Source organism: Bacillus rossius, chromosome 3 (genome assembly GCF_032445375.1).
Source record: "Bacillus rossius redtenbacheri isolate Brsri chromosome 3, Brsri_v3, whole genome shotgun sequence".
Classification (NCBI taxonomy): Eukaryota; Metazoa; Arthropoda; class Insecta; order Phasmatodea; family Bacillidae; genus Bacillus; species Bacillus rossius.
In genome coordinates this window covers 43646747-43662348 of record NC_086332.1, presented here as the reverse complement: position 1 = coordinate 43662348, position 15602 = coordinate 43646747, and the positions used below count along the sequence as shown (strand labels likewise).

At 35.2% G+C, this 15602-nt stretch overlaps 1 protein-coding gene across 2 annotated transcripts in view; it reads right to left on the bottom strand.

Moving 5' to 3' along the window:
• Positions 1–1452: 1452 nt before the first annotated feature.
• The window catches only part of LOC134530600 (diacylglycerol lipase-beta-like), a 148796-nt gene continuing 134646 nt past the window's right edge, over positions 1453–15602 (bottom strand). For both annotated transcript variants that reach the window (XM_063365582.1, XM_063365583.1), the window contains 8 exons: positions 13010–13133; positions 10869–11012; positions 9740–9851; positions 8753–8845; positions 6442–6596; positions 5960–6103; positions 4639–4751; positions 1453–3203 (listed from right to left, as the gene is read on the bottom strand). In XM_063365582.1, coding sequence (XP_063221652.1) covers positions 3035–3203; positions 4639–4751; positions 5960–6103; positions 6442–6596; positions 8753–8845; positions 9740–9851; positions 10869–11012; positions 13010–13133 — 1054 coding nt within the window. In that variant the 3' untranslated portion in view covers positions 1453–3034. The remainder of the gene's footprint in view (positions 3204–4638; positions 4752–5959; positions 6104–6441; positions 6597–8752; positions 8846–9739; positions 9852–10868; positions 11013–13009; positions 13134–15602) is intronic.

Below are 15602 nucleotides of genomic sequence, written 5' to 3'. Positions count from 1 at the left end.
GTGTAACTTCCAGAGTCCATTGATTAACTATGGTTTGCCCACTTATGGAATTTTTTATCTATGAATTTATACTTTACCAACAGTATTTAAAATATCACTCCAGTCCTTTTATTTTATTTCTATTAATTATTTGCATGCAGAATTAGTTAGTTTTTAATTATGCCAAGTAAGTACAATCACCCATTTTTTTCCCTTAAAAGCTGTGTTATTTTGCACAAAATTCACAACAAAAAAGGAAGCTATTTAATTTATATGCACTTTTATTTGACTGATTTAATAAAAAAAAGTTTAAACCATAACCTATTGCTTACAAATAATTTCACTGAAATTATTTTTCGTAATTATCTTACTGAATTGAAGACTAAAGGTGCATAAAATATTAAACTGTACGTGTTGAATTAAGTCATCAAAAGAAAGCATTGTGAAAAACTTAATATTGCTTTCTTTCAGGTTCTGCCTTGTGTCTGAAATGACCAAGTTGTAGGGAGCTTGAGATCAGTTTTCATCAGTGAAATAACATGTTCGAACTTGTTAAGGATGATTTTTTTTTTAGGTTAGAACACTTATTTAAAGTCCTGAATGCTAGTGAAGAAGGGTCATTATCAAACATCATAACTAGTTTTTTTTTTTTCAAACCTAACATGCCAGTTGCAATATTTACACTTGACCACTTAAGTGTTACAATACTTTAAAACTTATCAGTTCGTTGCAATGCACTAACCACATTTTTTTTTTTTTGGTATTTCTTATGTGGGGCAATTAACAGTTACGACTGGAAATATTGATAACAGTGTTATTTAAATGGTCTATATTAAAACTGTAAGCAGGCAGTTATATAAAAAAAAAAATAGCATTGTTGCAGCAGCACAAAAGACGTCGTTTAAAGACAGTAGTAAAGAGTGCCCAGATAGACAGGAGTGGCATATGTATGGGGGGGGGGGGGGGGGGGGGTGAAGAGACTGCCTTCACAACAGTAACGACGAGCGTAGAGGAAAGAAGTAGAATCCTGCAACAGCTTGATTAGCGCTCTCTCCTCCACTCCCTCCTCCTCCTCTTCCCTTTCCTGTTCTAAGGAAATTCCGAATTGTTATCCCATGTTTTTGCCACACCAGAGATGACATTTCAAAGGGAGTAAAAAATGTTTTCAAAACAAGCAATACAGTTACAATACAAAACATAAGCAATACAGTTTAGATTCAGAGATTGCAAGCTTTGCAATTCGCAAACTGGCCCTACTTGCAGAGATGTTGATACATTCACTTAACTCTATCTTCCCTTCACAATACATAACAGATGTAATAACTTCATTTGATTTTGGCATCTTTCCAAATTATTTAGATTTTAAAGTAATTAATTTTTTTTGTTAATACAATTTTAGGTTTACGAAGTATGACTGGTTAACTTAATAGTGTTGGTTTTTGTGCATATATATATATTTTTTAAATAAAACAATTTTTTTATACAAAAGGTTTATTTTTAATTTTTTTATACAAATATAAGAAGTTAACTGATTTATTAAATGTAACAGTGGAATGTTCTCACAACCTTAAAGTACAACATTGGTGTTAATATTACAAATAGACTGAAATATTCAGTTACTTGCCTTTTTTTTTTAGTTACACTTATAATACTGCAAATTAATGTAGTAACTCTTGAGATTCAGATAAGGTACTTTAAAACACAATGCCCTGCGAGGTTTACCAAGTTATAGTTAATGTTTTTTAAAATAAATCTAAAGTAATTGTTAGAGCTGGCTGCAGTTTGTTCCATACATATGTGTGTTAGCTCCTACAATTTTACAATCAGTTTTCGAGACGTACTTTACAAATGAAAATTTAATACAATAGATATAAAAAAAATTACTTTGTAGGAAAAACAATTATTTGCTTTCAAGTACAGGATCCATTAATTTTGCAGTCACAAATGTACATGTTATTAATCCACAATAAACATAGCTCTATATATATATAAAATGCTTGTGCAATGTCTAAAGTAAAACACGAGATTGTGTGGTAAATTATTGGACGCTCAAACTTTTAACATCCACTTATTACGGAATCGTAAAGCTGACCCTAGTATTGTGCACATGCAGACAAAACACCAACCATAAAAAAGTATCACAGCAAAGTAAACTTACGAAGAACTACATATTGTACAAGTTATTACATTTAAGTAAGCTTACTCTAAATGCAAATAGCTTTGACAGCTACCGTATGAACATTAATAATCACAATTGGTAAAAAAATTTTCAGTTCAGTAAAAAATATATTGTTTTTTTTTTCATTTAAATTATAATATTTTGATAAGCTGCTGATTAAAAACAACAACAATAGTACAAAATTATATTTTAAAGGGTTCTTGCAAAAAGCAGATAATGTTATCACAGTTCTTAAAAAGTCACAATATACATAGTGGCAATTACTCACAGCAATATTTCCTTCTCCTTGTATGCATTTCTAAACAAACCAGTATGTACTAATCTATTGTTTCTTTCCAAAATAAAAAAAAACCATATCAGAATTTATCTAAATCTGTACATTCATGATAAACAAAAAAAAATTAATAACCTTTAGCACAACACATGGTTTCTGTATGTGTAAACATTAGAAGCGTGGCCATTTCACCACTCTTACTAACAAAGCTGATAAAGTGTATTCACTAAGAAAAAGGTCACAGCATAAAAAAAAATTGTCGTTCACAACTCCCTCATCTTACCAGCGTATAAGAAAAAAGGACTTTTCGCAAACTTCGAATCACAAAAATTTGTATGCCAAAAAATAATTACGTAATTTTAAAATTGAGGTTAAAGTTTTGTTCATGGAACGGTGAACGTATAAAAAAAACTGCCTCCAAAATTGTAAAATCTTGTTCCGTTTAAAAAAAAAATCGCATGCATAAAAAAATAAATCGAAGTGTAAAAATGTTGTGATGAGACACCATTTGAGGTTCCTTGGCGATCTCAGGAACGACCACCCGGGTGTTCTCTCTCTCTCGCCGTCCAGCGTAGTGCCAGGACGTCGGCAGCGGGGGGAGGTCAACGGGCCGGCTGCAGGGCCTCCTTGTCGAGCAGCGCGGACTGCAGCACGGCCTCCACCCTCTCCGGCAGGTGGTCCAGCAGCATGCGCGGCAGGGCCTGCAGCTCCATGAACTCCTCGGCTATCGCCCAGCGCACCTGGAACCTGGGCTGCTCCTCGCTGCCCTGCCTGCAAGCACACCGCCCACCCCTCAGCTCCCCAGCTCCCGACGCGACCATCACTGGCCAGTTTCATTTCCAGGTCAGATATTTCTGTGTTATTGTTTTCATTTTCTTTCATTGTCTTAAATCATAATACGTAATATTGTTTTAATTCAACAAATATGAAATTTAAAAAAAATTTGCTTCATGTTTATTTCAACAAAATGGGTCTCATTTTGATCATTTATAAAATAAATTATTATGTAGTAATAACTAATAAGCATGTCTGCAACGTAACTACATACATACACAGACAAAATAAATAAATTAGCAAATTTTTTTTGTGTTTGAAAAAATTGTCAACATTAATGCAAAAAAATGTGTTACTAATGATATACTATTATCAAACCACCCAATATTCATTTTTTTTCTCTATCCATTTAGTTCATAAATTTTGGTACAAAATTCATGTTAAATAAATTGCATTCAATGAATTTTCAGTTTAATTTTTTTTAAAGATAAATATGGGTACTGTATGGTGTATTAAATTGCATTTCGGTGTTATGCATTGAATTAACATGCTCTGCAGTGTTATTTCGGTTTAATTGCAATTCACCGTATGATCTTATCCCTATTTATGACTCATTCATAGGTATCACCAATATAATCAAGATAAACATTTTCATGGCTAAACAAGGTCGCTTCCATGAAATACAGTTCTTTTAGACCTGTTTCCACAATGCAAATGCCACTCTTAACCCCATACTGTGGGTATCCTGTAAACACAGCGCAGGCCAAAAGCTGGAGGCTTCACACAGTTTCCATGTAGTACTGCATGTATGGCCACACTGTTATAAAATACTATATTTCCATAGAAACTGGGTGAAAAAATAGTACAGCTAAAGCACGTAAAAACTAATATATTAGTATTGGATTTTGTGTAAACACCAAGACACGTGGGTAACAGTTTAGAAACCAATACTGATACAGTTGATATTGTGTACATACTCAAAACATTCATAGATATGACAAAGATGTAGAAAACTGACGTTAAGTTTCAGATATAGTTTTCTACTAAGAACTTAAGAAATATTGAGTATGTACTGTAATACTAATATTTGTAATACTAACTAAACTTACATTAGTGATTAATCATTGAGAGTAGCGCCATGTTCTACTATTTTTCCTTTAAGAACTTCTGCATTCACTTTTGTGTGCTGCTGGGATTGAACACTACTGAAAGTGACTTTAACCTCTGCATTTTTTTGTTTTTTTTATTGTAGTTTTTTTTTATTGTAAAAAGTTTTTTTTTTATTGTAACTAATTGTAAGTATGTAGAAGAAATACTTTTAATTATACCTTAACCAACTTACAAAAAATCTTCCTAGTTTTAGGCATCCCTGATATTGTAAAGGTACATCCAATGAATACATATGTATTTAATTAAAAACTAATTGTCCCACCTTTCAATTTTGCTCTTTTTTCTACGCGTAATGTGCAGAATACGACCCGGAGTGAAGAGACGTGCTCGTGAAAAGCGACGAACCGTGAGGTCGTCTGCCACGACGGCACTTTCCTAAAACAGAGAGGCAAAACAAGAACAGTTTGTCCATAAAAGAATGTTCCAGTTTCAATGATATATGATGACAATTTGATTTAGACTATTCATCAAATTGAAGGTAAACTAACCAAATTTTTCTTACAAATGTTCAATATGTGCACCTTTAGTTATACAGCACACAACCGGCCTAAAGTCCAATTCTTCCCACATTTTGACTAACATGTCCAGAGTAATGTCAATTTTACAACTCTGGCAAATCATTAGGTAGCAACGGAACGTAGACACAATCTTTTATAAAGCCCCAGAGGAAAAAATTGCATGGAGTTATGTCAGGTAAGAGGCCAGCAAAAAATATCTCTGTCGTCTCAACCATTACTACCAATCCAATGGTCAGGGACTGACGTTCAACCACTCTCGTACAAAGAGATTTCAATGGGGAGGGGCTCCATCCTGTTGCCAAATAAATTTTACAGGTTCACTCTACTAATTGGGGAAATAGCCATTCTTTCACGCTGCAAGCGAGAAAACAAAGCAGTACTCGCACATGTGCTTATCTAAAAATTTTTGAGTTGGTCTTTAATTGTGACCTTGAACTAAAACTCTACAATGCTCACGGTTAATACTATTAAAATTTATAACTGGGACATTATTTATGGACATACTGTAATTGGATCAGTGAACACTAAGCAGAGCTGACTTTGTAGGTAATTTGCGACATTTAAATCCAAAAGACTATTAAGTAACTGGACAGTTAAAAGAGGTACTTGCTCATTTTAATTTAAACTAGTCAAAAAAATCTCTTCTTATAGCAGAATTTAAAAAAAAACTTATGCGCTTCCAACAGTAATGGGAAGAAACAGAGGTTGCCCTTCACTAAGGGAAAGGCTGTAATTACTGTGCTGCTGAATAAAAATTGTTGCGTGTTGCAAACTTACAACACTGCAAGAAAAATTATGCTTCAAACTATGGTAACCTTAAAACACCTGTCCAACTTCTTGGCATAGTTGCAGCTTTTAATGCCAAAGTGCTAGGTTTGAAATGAGGACAAGAATTTTATGCTTTAGCAGTTTTACAGTTCACACTGATATGTATGTATTTAGTTTCAGGTACAAAGGCTTCCCTGTTAAGTTCATGGCTGCAAGAAAGTTAGTAAGCAACATTAACACCTCTTAAAGTGATGACTTGTGTTCATCAAGAACATATGTGCAGTGGAGTGAACTCACGTGTTTGGGCTCTGCTGACTCTAGCAAGGGAACATCATTAGGAATAGTGGACGATGGTATCTCATCAGCCTTCCAGACAGAGTCTAGGTCTCTGTTGGGCACACCAAAGAATGCATACCCAAAACCATTCAGCATCACTCGATACTGAAACAAATTAAAGAAAATAAATACTACGTCTAGAAAGACTGCTATAACCATTAGCTGCGAAAAGAAAAGACACCTACAGAATTTACATGATTTACTTCACTTGTCAGAAATATAATGTGGTTCACAGCTGATAAAGTATCTATTTATATTAGTCAGGTAAATAATTTTACCAGAAAAGTTACCATATATGTTTAAACTTTAAACTATATCACAATTTTCATAAAATGAGATTAGTGGTGACAAATACACTTTTTACTCACAGATATGATCATGCTGTAAAATAAACACTATTACAATATATAATGTTGCAGTTTGGGGCTGTACCAGTCAGTTACCTTGGGCAGTCGCGACCTGCGCAGCGCATCCACAATGTTGTTGCGCAGGTTCTCGATGCTGTCCACACTTAGCCTCATCACGAAGTCGTCTCCCACGCCGACGGAGAAGGTGAACTGCTCCGTGAAGCGGGCAGCCTCCCTCGTGAGCACAGCAGCTGCCAACACAGCACTCTGCTATCCACTGCTCTTAACTGGGTCTAATGCAGCTTAAGGCAATAACTTTAACAACACTAACAACCACCAGCGCAAATCTGAAGGATTCACAAGGGGGGGGGGGGGGGGGGTGGGGTGGCATGCTGCCCGAGATTTTGCTCGTGGGTCTTAATCAAATACCTAGTCATCTCTGGATATGGTGCTTGTATGTTGTACACTGCCCATATGTTGCCCTTTATGCATTGGTGTAGACATCAGTAAATTAGGTCCTTCCAGAGCTCCATAACCATTGCAAATCATACAATCCTCAGAATGGCAAGAGATTTAGATCTCTCTCTCATGAGGCAGCTGGGCTAGGCGTCCTCTCTAACATTGAAGTCATTGGATGAAATCCCTTGTTGTAAGACTCATCATTTCATTGAGAATGCTTATGTTTATTAATTTATGAATATATTATAGAACTATAGTACGTCCGTATTTTCGCTCATCCACTTTCTCTCTCCCTCTCTCAATTTCTCTGTATTTCACTCTCTCCTTTCTCTTCCTTTCTTTTGCCACTTGCTTCTTTTTCTCCTGCTGTTTTGAGCACTCCAAAGTTTTGATGGTAGAACATACACACCAGGGAAACTGGGAAAGGAACCAACCTTGGTTTGTAGCAAAGATCATCTCAGTATGTTGTGATTTCAGGAAAACCTATATGGCTGGACGGGGACTCGAACCCGGGTACTTAAAACTGTGCCACTTTGCTTCGGGAAATACAATTATTACTTGAGGCTTCTCAAGGTTGAGCTTGGCCACAATCTCGCTTTCCGCCTTTAATTTTTGCAAGCTCAGCTCATTTGCATGGCAAATAAACATACAGATTCAAATATACTTCTGGCAAAGAGGTGACACTTCCTACACCATTAAAATAGGTGGTGTTTTATCACAAACTTTTGACTCTGATTATCAGTAGCAAAATATATTTTTATATCCATATCAGGATGTATGAAAATAAAATAAACATTAAAATGTAGTAATTATTTTGTCACAAATTCTTTATAACTTTTTAACATATTTTAATGAATTACAATACATCACTCAATTATCTTTATAGTCAAAACCTCGTTGATAGAAACCATAATTTAGTCACTTTGTAATAACAATGTTTGTATTAATTATACTACGTATTTGAAATTCAGTTTGATCGGTAATCACAGAATATTAAAAAAAGTTCTTGCATAAGCATAACACTTAGTGTAATATGATCTATGAAATCTCACACTTAATTTTATGTAATACAAGAGATATTTTTTTCAGGGATGATAATTATTTTATTATATTAAAATCAGTATACCTGTGTTTAAAAAAAATGTCTACAACAGCGGAATGCACCAAACTTTTCAAAGTTATCTACAAGGCCACACAACATTTTGTATGTTTTCTATTTATTATGGTTGTACCTTCAACTGTTTTCCCAATTCTACAATGAATCAACGAAATGGCATAGATATTATTTATACATAAACTGAAAATTATTTTTACTCATTCTGTGATATTTTTACAAACCATTCTTAGATACATGTAATAATTTCCCAGTGCGACAAAAACCAACTCCATATTACACAATACCAAAAATTTGTACTAAACAAACTGCTTAGCATTATAACTATGCAAGTCATAGGGACTGTGAAAACACTTGTATTAATGAGAGTTTTGTATTAACAGAGTTTTTATTAACAAGTTTCCACTGTCGGTTGCTTCCGACTACCACATTGTGTTAGGTGTTTTGCTTGGTCGGGCGACATATTATCGCATGCTGTATCTTTATTAACTCTATAAAGTCTTGAGAAATGCCAACTCCTGAAGCCGCCAGATGTCCAGGTAGGGAGTTAAGCGTGATTACCATCAGATAGAAGAGAATCAGAACTGAGTTGTTTTTTTTTTCATGTGAGAGTTTAGCCTGATAGGATGAAAATTAAATTCTATTGCTAATAGGATTCATTGGAAACTTTAAAAGTTGTGTAGTAACCTGACAAAATTATTTTCTTACGTACAGGTAGGTATCTGGAATATAACATTTGAGCCTTGCAGTAATCAGGCAGAGATCCCAAAGGCACCCTAGTACTGCAGTGAAGACTACCCACACTCGAAACAGTGGGTGTGCAGACGAGGTTACCTGGAGGCGACATGGCGTACACCTTCACTTCCGGGTACTTGGGTCGTAGCAGCAACGCCAGCAGCACTCCTATCCCCGCTCCCAGACTGTGGCCTGCCATGACACACAATTAATTACCTACTCTATTAGTGTATTACTTGCCGTACGTGCGCTCGACACTGGGTAACATACTGGCAGGCACTCACGAGATTCGTTCAATACAATCAACTACTATTAACAACAAAGCATAGTTCATGAAGAAACATAAAAAATTGAACTTAATTTTTTTTTACACAAATTTCATTACAACTGTCATAACAGTAAGGCATCATTAATTATTTTTATTTTCTTACAACCGTAGTCCCGCTAATCAGGATTAGAAGTGACCGGAGCCTGTCCGGATCACTGTAAGCCCAAATTAACAAAGTTTGCCTTAAATTACACGTAATGCAAGTTTTAAATGAATAAAACCCAATCAATTTTTTTTTCATAAATAATACTTTTCCTACAGCTTAATTTTAGTTTTAATACTACTATATTCGTACACCAAAATTTTAAACCTAGAAAAATTAACAAGTCCTGCTTTTTTTTTTAAATCCCATCCGGAATAACTAGATAACCAGACAAGCAGGGTTTAAATTAGCGGGACTACTGTACAAAGAAGTTTATCCTGTATTAATAAAAACCATCAATTCAACGACCACATGCACCATGTATGCACTGTAATCAATCAGTTAAAATTTGGTCATATGCAAAAAAAATTAATTAAACTTTGATATTTGGAATAATCTACTTCTAGTACATACTTAAAAATTGCTTAAAAAAATTTAAATTTCACAAAATTTTATATTCACTGTGTTTCTAAGGTGGCCATGAAGAAATACGGCACAAGCAAAACACACGCTCACTCGCAAGCCAGAACCAAACAGCTGTGTGGACTGTGTCTGTGCAGCTGCACTGAACATCAGACAAAAAGAAATCGAATCCAGTGCTACAGTCATTACTCACCCACTATGATGAGCTTGTACGTGGGGTACAACGCAAACGCACTGTCCAAGATCTTCTGGTCCTCTAACCGACTCTTGATGTGCTTCACACCCATCACCATGCCTTTATGAGCCTAAAATACATGTAGCACTGATATTAGGTATGTAGGAGAAGTATTAAGCAATGCTACAACAGTTACAAATTAAGTACCTACCTATTAATTAATTAATTTCTGTACATCCCACTGAGTTGAAAACTCCGGAGTATAAAAAATGTTTCAAACAATTTTCATTTACACACATTCATTATAATTTAAAATTGAAGTTTAGGAAAAACACTTCCATCATCCTTAAAAAAACAATACAAAATACATATTTAAAAATATAAGTGTACAAAATAAGTATATTAAATTAGTGTTAGTCACATTTACATAAATATTTTTTTGTAAATTAAAAAAAGATGTGAAAAGTACTAAAGTTAAAAATAAAAAAAAATTAAAATAACATGTCTCTATCTTCTATTAAATTAAATAATTCATTCAGAGAGTAGGAAGGGTGTTCTAAGGAACTTATTTTTTTTTTTTTTTACATTGGTAAACTGTTTTTGTTTGTTTCATTGCATGATAATATATTGCAAAGTTTAATGTCCATGTACCTTACACCTTTCTCAAATTTCCTGGCATTACGATCAGCTACCTTCAATTTTCTAGAATGTCTGGTGTCATAACTGTTATAAGGTTCATGGTTAGTCATAAAGAATATGAATCAAGAAATATTCTCAACCACAGAATATACAAACAAAACAAGATTCAACAAATAAAACAGAAACATGATAGAACTCCTTCAATTGCATGAACTAACCTTTGGGAATGTACGGCATTCAGATTTAAAATTAAAAGATACTGGTCATGGCTAGCACACATGACTAAGAACTAAGAATTCCATTCCACACAAGATCAGTCTTTAACGGTCCTGTCTAACCGGAGATCCGCTAAGTGTTGGGATAGGGTTTCACATGTTAAATACAGCAAGGTGCAATTTAGCCATTTTTTTTTCTTTCACATTACCGCTCTCGAACAAAAATGCACTGTGCACTGCATTGAGAATGAAATGGCGAGGATGAGGATGAATGACGTGCTCGCATCACTCACCATGGTGTCGTCTGGCAGGCCCTCCACCTCGAACTTCTCCGCGCCGGCCGTGAAGTCTGTGAAAATGTCCCGCAGCGAGATGGAACCCCTGATTGCCACCACCACACTGCTGGTCTTGTGGTCCAGCAGAACGAAGAAGGGAACCTGCACTCAACACGACACACACTACAGTGCAAGAAATGCCTCCGGTGTAAGTACGCACAGAACCCTGTCCTTCAAGACCATCTTTGAAAAATGAGCCAAATTCACAAGGAATAACTTCTTGAAAAGGTTCAAATGTACATATTAGTGTTTTAGATCAAGAACAATGTCAGTAAAATACTGCAGCCTATAAAACAAGCAAACTTCAAAGTGGTATTATGTAAACTTTAGAAGACCGACCCCATCTTGTAAATATTGACTGACTAGCTTTCTGTCACCAGCAGCACAGATAGAGCTATACAGGTAAGTTAACGGAAAATATTTCAAGTTAGAAATAGGTACTGCCTAATTAATTTATACCCTTAAAAGGTAATTTCATATATGTACTTCAAAGATGTGTATACGTATACGCTTGAGGACTTGAAACATGTAATGGAAAAATATTGCAAATAATGCACATTTAAAAAATATTAGATATGGTAGGTTAATAAAATGGACTGAAGAAATTTACGAAACATTTCCTAAGGTAACAGAAAATTATATGGAGGTGGTAATGGCAGGACATTTTTTGACTGATCACAGGAACTATAGCAATACAAAATTTTAAGCTGGTGAACCATAGGGTTGAAAAGTAAACCTAAGTAAAGTAAATCTGCATTAAATTATTTTGATTGATGATTTAAACAAATTGTACAAAAAACCTTTCAATGTGCTTCACAAACTTGCACGACACCCCTTACTTGAGGCACAAGCCAACAGTGGTGATGCACAGGACCATCAAGAAGGGCAGGAGGGGCACAATCCCTGGGGTTCAGGCACTAGGAGAGGCTCCGCCTGGGTTTCAGGAGTTATTTTAATGCTTGGGTTTACCCTAATGGGATGGAAACTACAAGTCTATATTGTCAATAGCATTCATAGCAAACCTTACAAGTAGAGACAAGATTTTATGATTTTACATTTAGTCCAATTTCATCTTCAAAACAGAAGATTTTAACATTATTATTTTTATTTTTATGAAAGCTGTTCTGTAGTACTTACTCCACCAAAATAACGGTAAAATTAATATGCTGCATTTTGGCGATAAAATAATCTAAAATCGGTCTAAAACAGATACATTCAGAACAATAAAAATTAATTAGCAAGCATTTGTGGTTTAAAATAATAGATGCACAATAAAACTAATTACATTAATTTGTCTCATCCATGCACTTTAGTACAATTTTTTGTACGGAAATGACATTCATTGAATTTCAAACATTAAAAGTTTACCCCTTTTTTTTCCTACTAGAATTAAGTTTAGATTAAAAGCTTGTTAATTCCACGATATAACTTACTTTTTGATTCTATATATGGTGTATTAACTTGGATGCTTTTTGTGTTATGCTTTATGATGACATGTTTTCTGGTGTTATTTCGGCAAGTAATGTGATATGCACAGATCACGTTTACAGTTAGGGCTTTAAATATATATATACTGTATAGAAGTCGCCATACCCAGGTTAAAATTTCTAATAAGGTTTGAGGTACATAGTTGGTTAATTCACCGCCGCAATCGCCACCATCTCTAGGGCATCAAATTGTGGTGGTCCCTAGCGGACAAGTGTCGAACTCTTCAAACACCCCTTCCCCCTCCCGCTGAATGACCTTGAGCTGCAGTGAATGAAGGATGGGGGGTGCGGGGAATGACAGCAGGCGACAGTGCTGCGCTCTAATGTGTAAATAACAACTAAGACAATACAGGGCGTTACGGCAGCGCACTGCAGCGGTGAAGTTCCCAAGCTGCTCATCATACGCTCCTGAAAAACGTAGAGTAAATCCTATCCACTCGCGATTTCTATACAGTATATATATTCAAAGGTTACGGCCACAGTAACGTTTACTTTCCTCAGATATTTTTTAACTGTGGAGCATAAAAATGTGAATATTTAGTAACAGGGAGGGGGCCCGGCACTTGGTTCCTGTAAGTGCGGGGAGATGGCGGGAGGGACGCAGCAGCACACCTGGAAGACGCAGTTCTGGAAGGAAGCGTACAGGATGTCCTCCGTGGGGATCCCGCAGAGGTGGCGCAGCCCGGCCAGGTTGCACAGGCAGCAGTTGTCGTCCACCACGTTGGTCGGCTTCTGCCTGGGAGACGGGAACAAACAGCGTCCACACATTCAACTGCGTGCCTCTTGGATTCATTTCGCCTTTCATTTGCCAAGAACAAGGTCCCTGGGGTCCGGACACCTCCCTCCCAGGATTTCAAAGAAAAGAAAAAAGCGAAGATAGAATACGGTAATTACGAAAATTACCGCAACATAAAGATTATTTTAGAAGGATTACTGTAATCCTTAGTGGTCTAAAATAATGTATTTACTCCCCATTATGACCCTACGTACCTCATACACAGATTTGGTAGGAATTTTGTTTTCCAAGTAATCAACATTAGCTGCTGGTTTGCGCACATGTTTCTGTATGTCTTTCATACAAATTTGACATGTGTGTTTCTTGTATTTAAACATTCATATGTATTTATGACTGTTTTAATGAAATCAAATAATTTATTTAACAAAGCATTACTAACTACTAAATAAAACTTAAATAAATATTGTTCCGTTTTCTTATTTCAAGCAAAAAATTATTTCTTAAAATTCTACGAGTAAACATTGGAGTTCTAAAAGTACTATTACCTGAGATTATAACGTGACAAACAATTTGTTTATAAATTAAATATTTACTCATAAAAAAAAACTACATAATGGTTATACTGGACCTTCACAAAATCCTGGCTATGGTCTTGGCGTACGCATGCATCACAAACAAAAATAGCTCATTATATTGTATTATTTCCAAACATTCTGGAGTCCCTATTAGCATAACTGAGCAAGGTATACCATGATAGAGTTATCCTAAGATATTTAAAATAAAATATATTAATTTCCAATATTTGAAACTTTAGGAACATGGGACAGCTTAATGCAGAGCAAAAAAGCCTTATTAAGCTTATAGAATATATTTATGTAAAAATTTAATACTTTTAATAATTCTAATATAATTCCAGAAACAATCAACAAATGTAGAGTTTATATTATTTTAGTAACTGTCACTTTTTTATCCATTAAAATAAAAAATTAAAAACACCAAATTAATTTAATACAATCTTTTAGGCTGATTAGTATGTGACTTAAAAAAAATTTGACCTATTTTTCAATAGATTAAGTGATTAATCTTTATTTTCCTTCACCAAAACACTTGCTTACAGGCAATTGAATTAATTTATTCAATGTTATTTTTGACAGAAAATTTATTTTTGGCTGATCTTGTTCGCCTCACTTAAATGGAAAATACTTAACTTCTTTAATTTTTGTGTATTGAGGCCAAATGAAAAAAAAAAATAATAAGCACATCTGCAATACATTAAAAATGTTTACCTTCAAGTTAAAGCCAAAATTTCCATGTCTTATCATATAAATGGATAACACCAAATACTCCACATTCATGTTCTATAGAGAAAGAAGAAAAAATAAATATTTCTAAAAACTACAATAACTAGAGGTAAGAAACTATGATCAAACAACATGCATATAAATTTACATTTTATTTTACATTTTGTTTTAAATTTAATTTTAAGGCGGGGAAAGAGGGTAAGTTTAGTTGTATAAAAAAAAATCATATCTACAAAGCAAATCAAGCGGGAGGTAAGAAAATTAACACGAATAACTTATATAAGTTAGGTACAGTGCTTGTTTTAGTATACAGTACACTCCCTATTTAACGCGGTTGTCGGGGGACATAACTTTTACCCGCGTTGTTGCATAACCGCGATGTTTCGATGTGACCAAGGTCAAAAGGCATAAAACACCGCCTGTGTTCTAATAGGTCGGCAAGCACGCACAGTATAGACGGCCCGCCTTTGTGCGGACTTTGCATCCGCAGTTTTCACTAAACGCGGGTGAAAAAATAAAAATAATAAATTTTCAAGATAAATATTAAATGTTGATTTTTTTTCCCCCGCATGCCGCGCACAGTTTGTCGCACGGCCTACGAGCGCGCCACACGCCGCCATACACACGTGCGGCACACAAGCTGCTGCCAGTCTCGTGGTGTCAGCCACAGTATCTGCTTCGTCTGAGTGTCCGTAACAAAGTAAGTGCAGTGTGTGCGGTTACACACGATTCTGTGGTCAAAGTCTTCTAAATAGAAAGGCCATAGTAATACTTCAAACCGAATATGAATCGCAAAGTACCGAGTTTGATTGACAAAATAAAAATTCTAGATTTACGTACTTACAGATAGCGTGTCTTTTGCAGAAGTATGCAGCAGATACGTGAAAAACGATTCTAGCATTCGTACAATATAAAATAAAGAATAGTCTATCGTGTAAAGTGGTTAAACTTTGTTATCCATGCTTACAGTAAATTATAAATGGTCACATGTGGGATACAAAAATTTCGCCAAAATAATTTTAGCGCAATCAGTGGCGCCGTATTAAAAAGTCTGTTAAACTATGTCTTTACTTATTTCACCAAACGCTGTGTCGAGTTGCTGAGTGTGTGTGGCTCGGATCGACAAGTGTTATATTCCCCAGGCTTAAAGGTCGGGAGGCCGCTACAC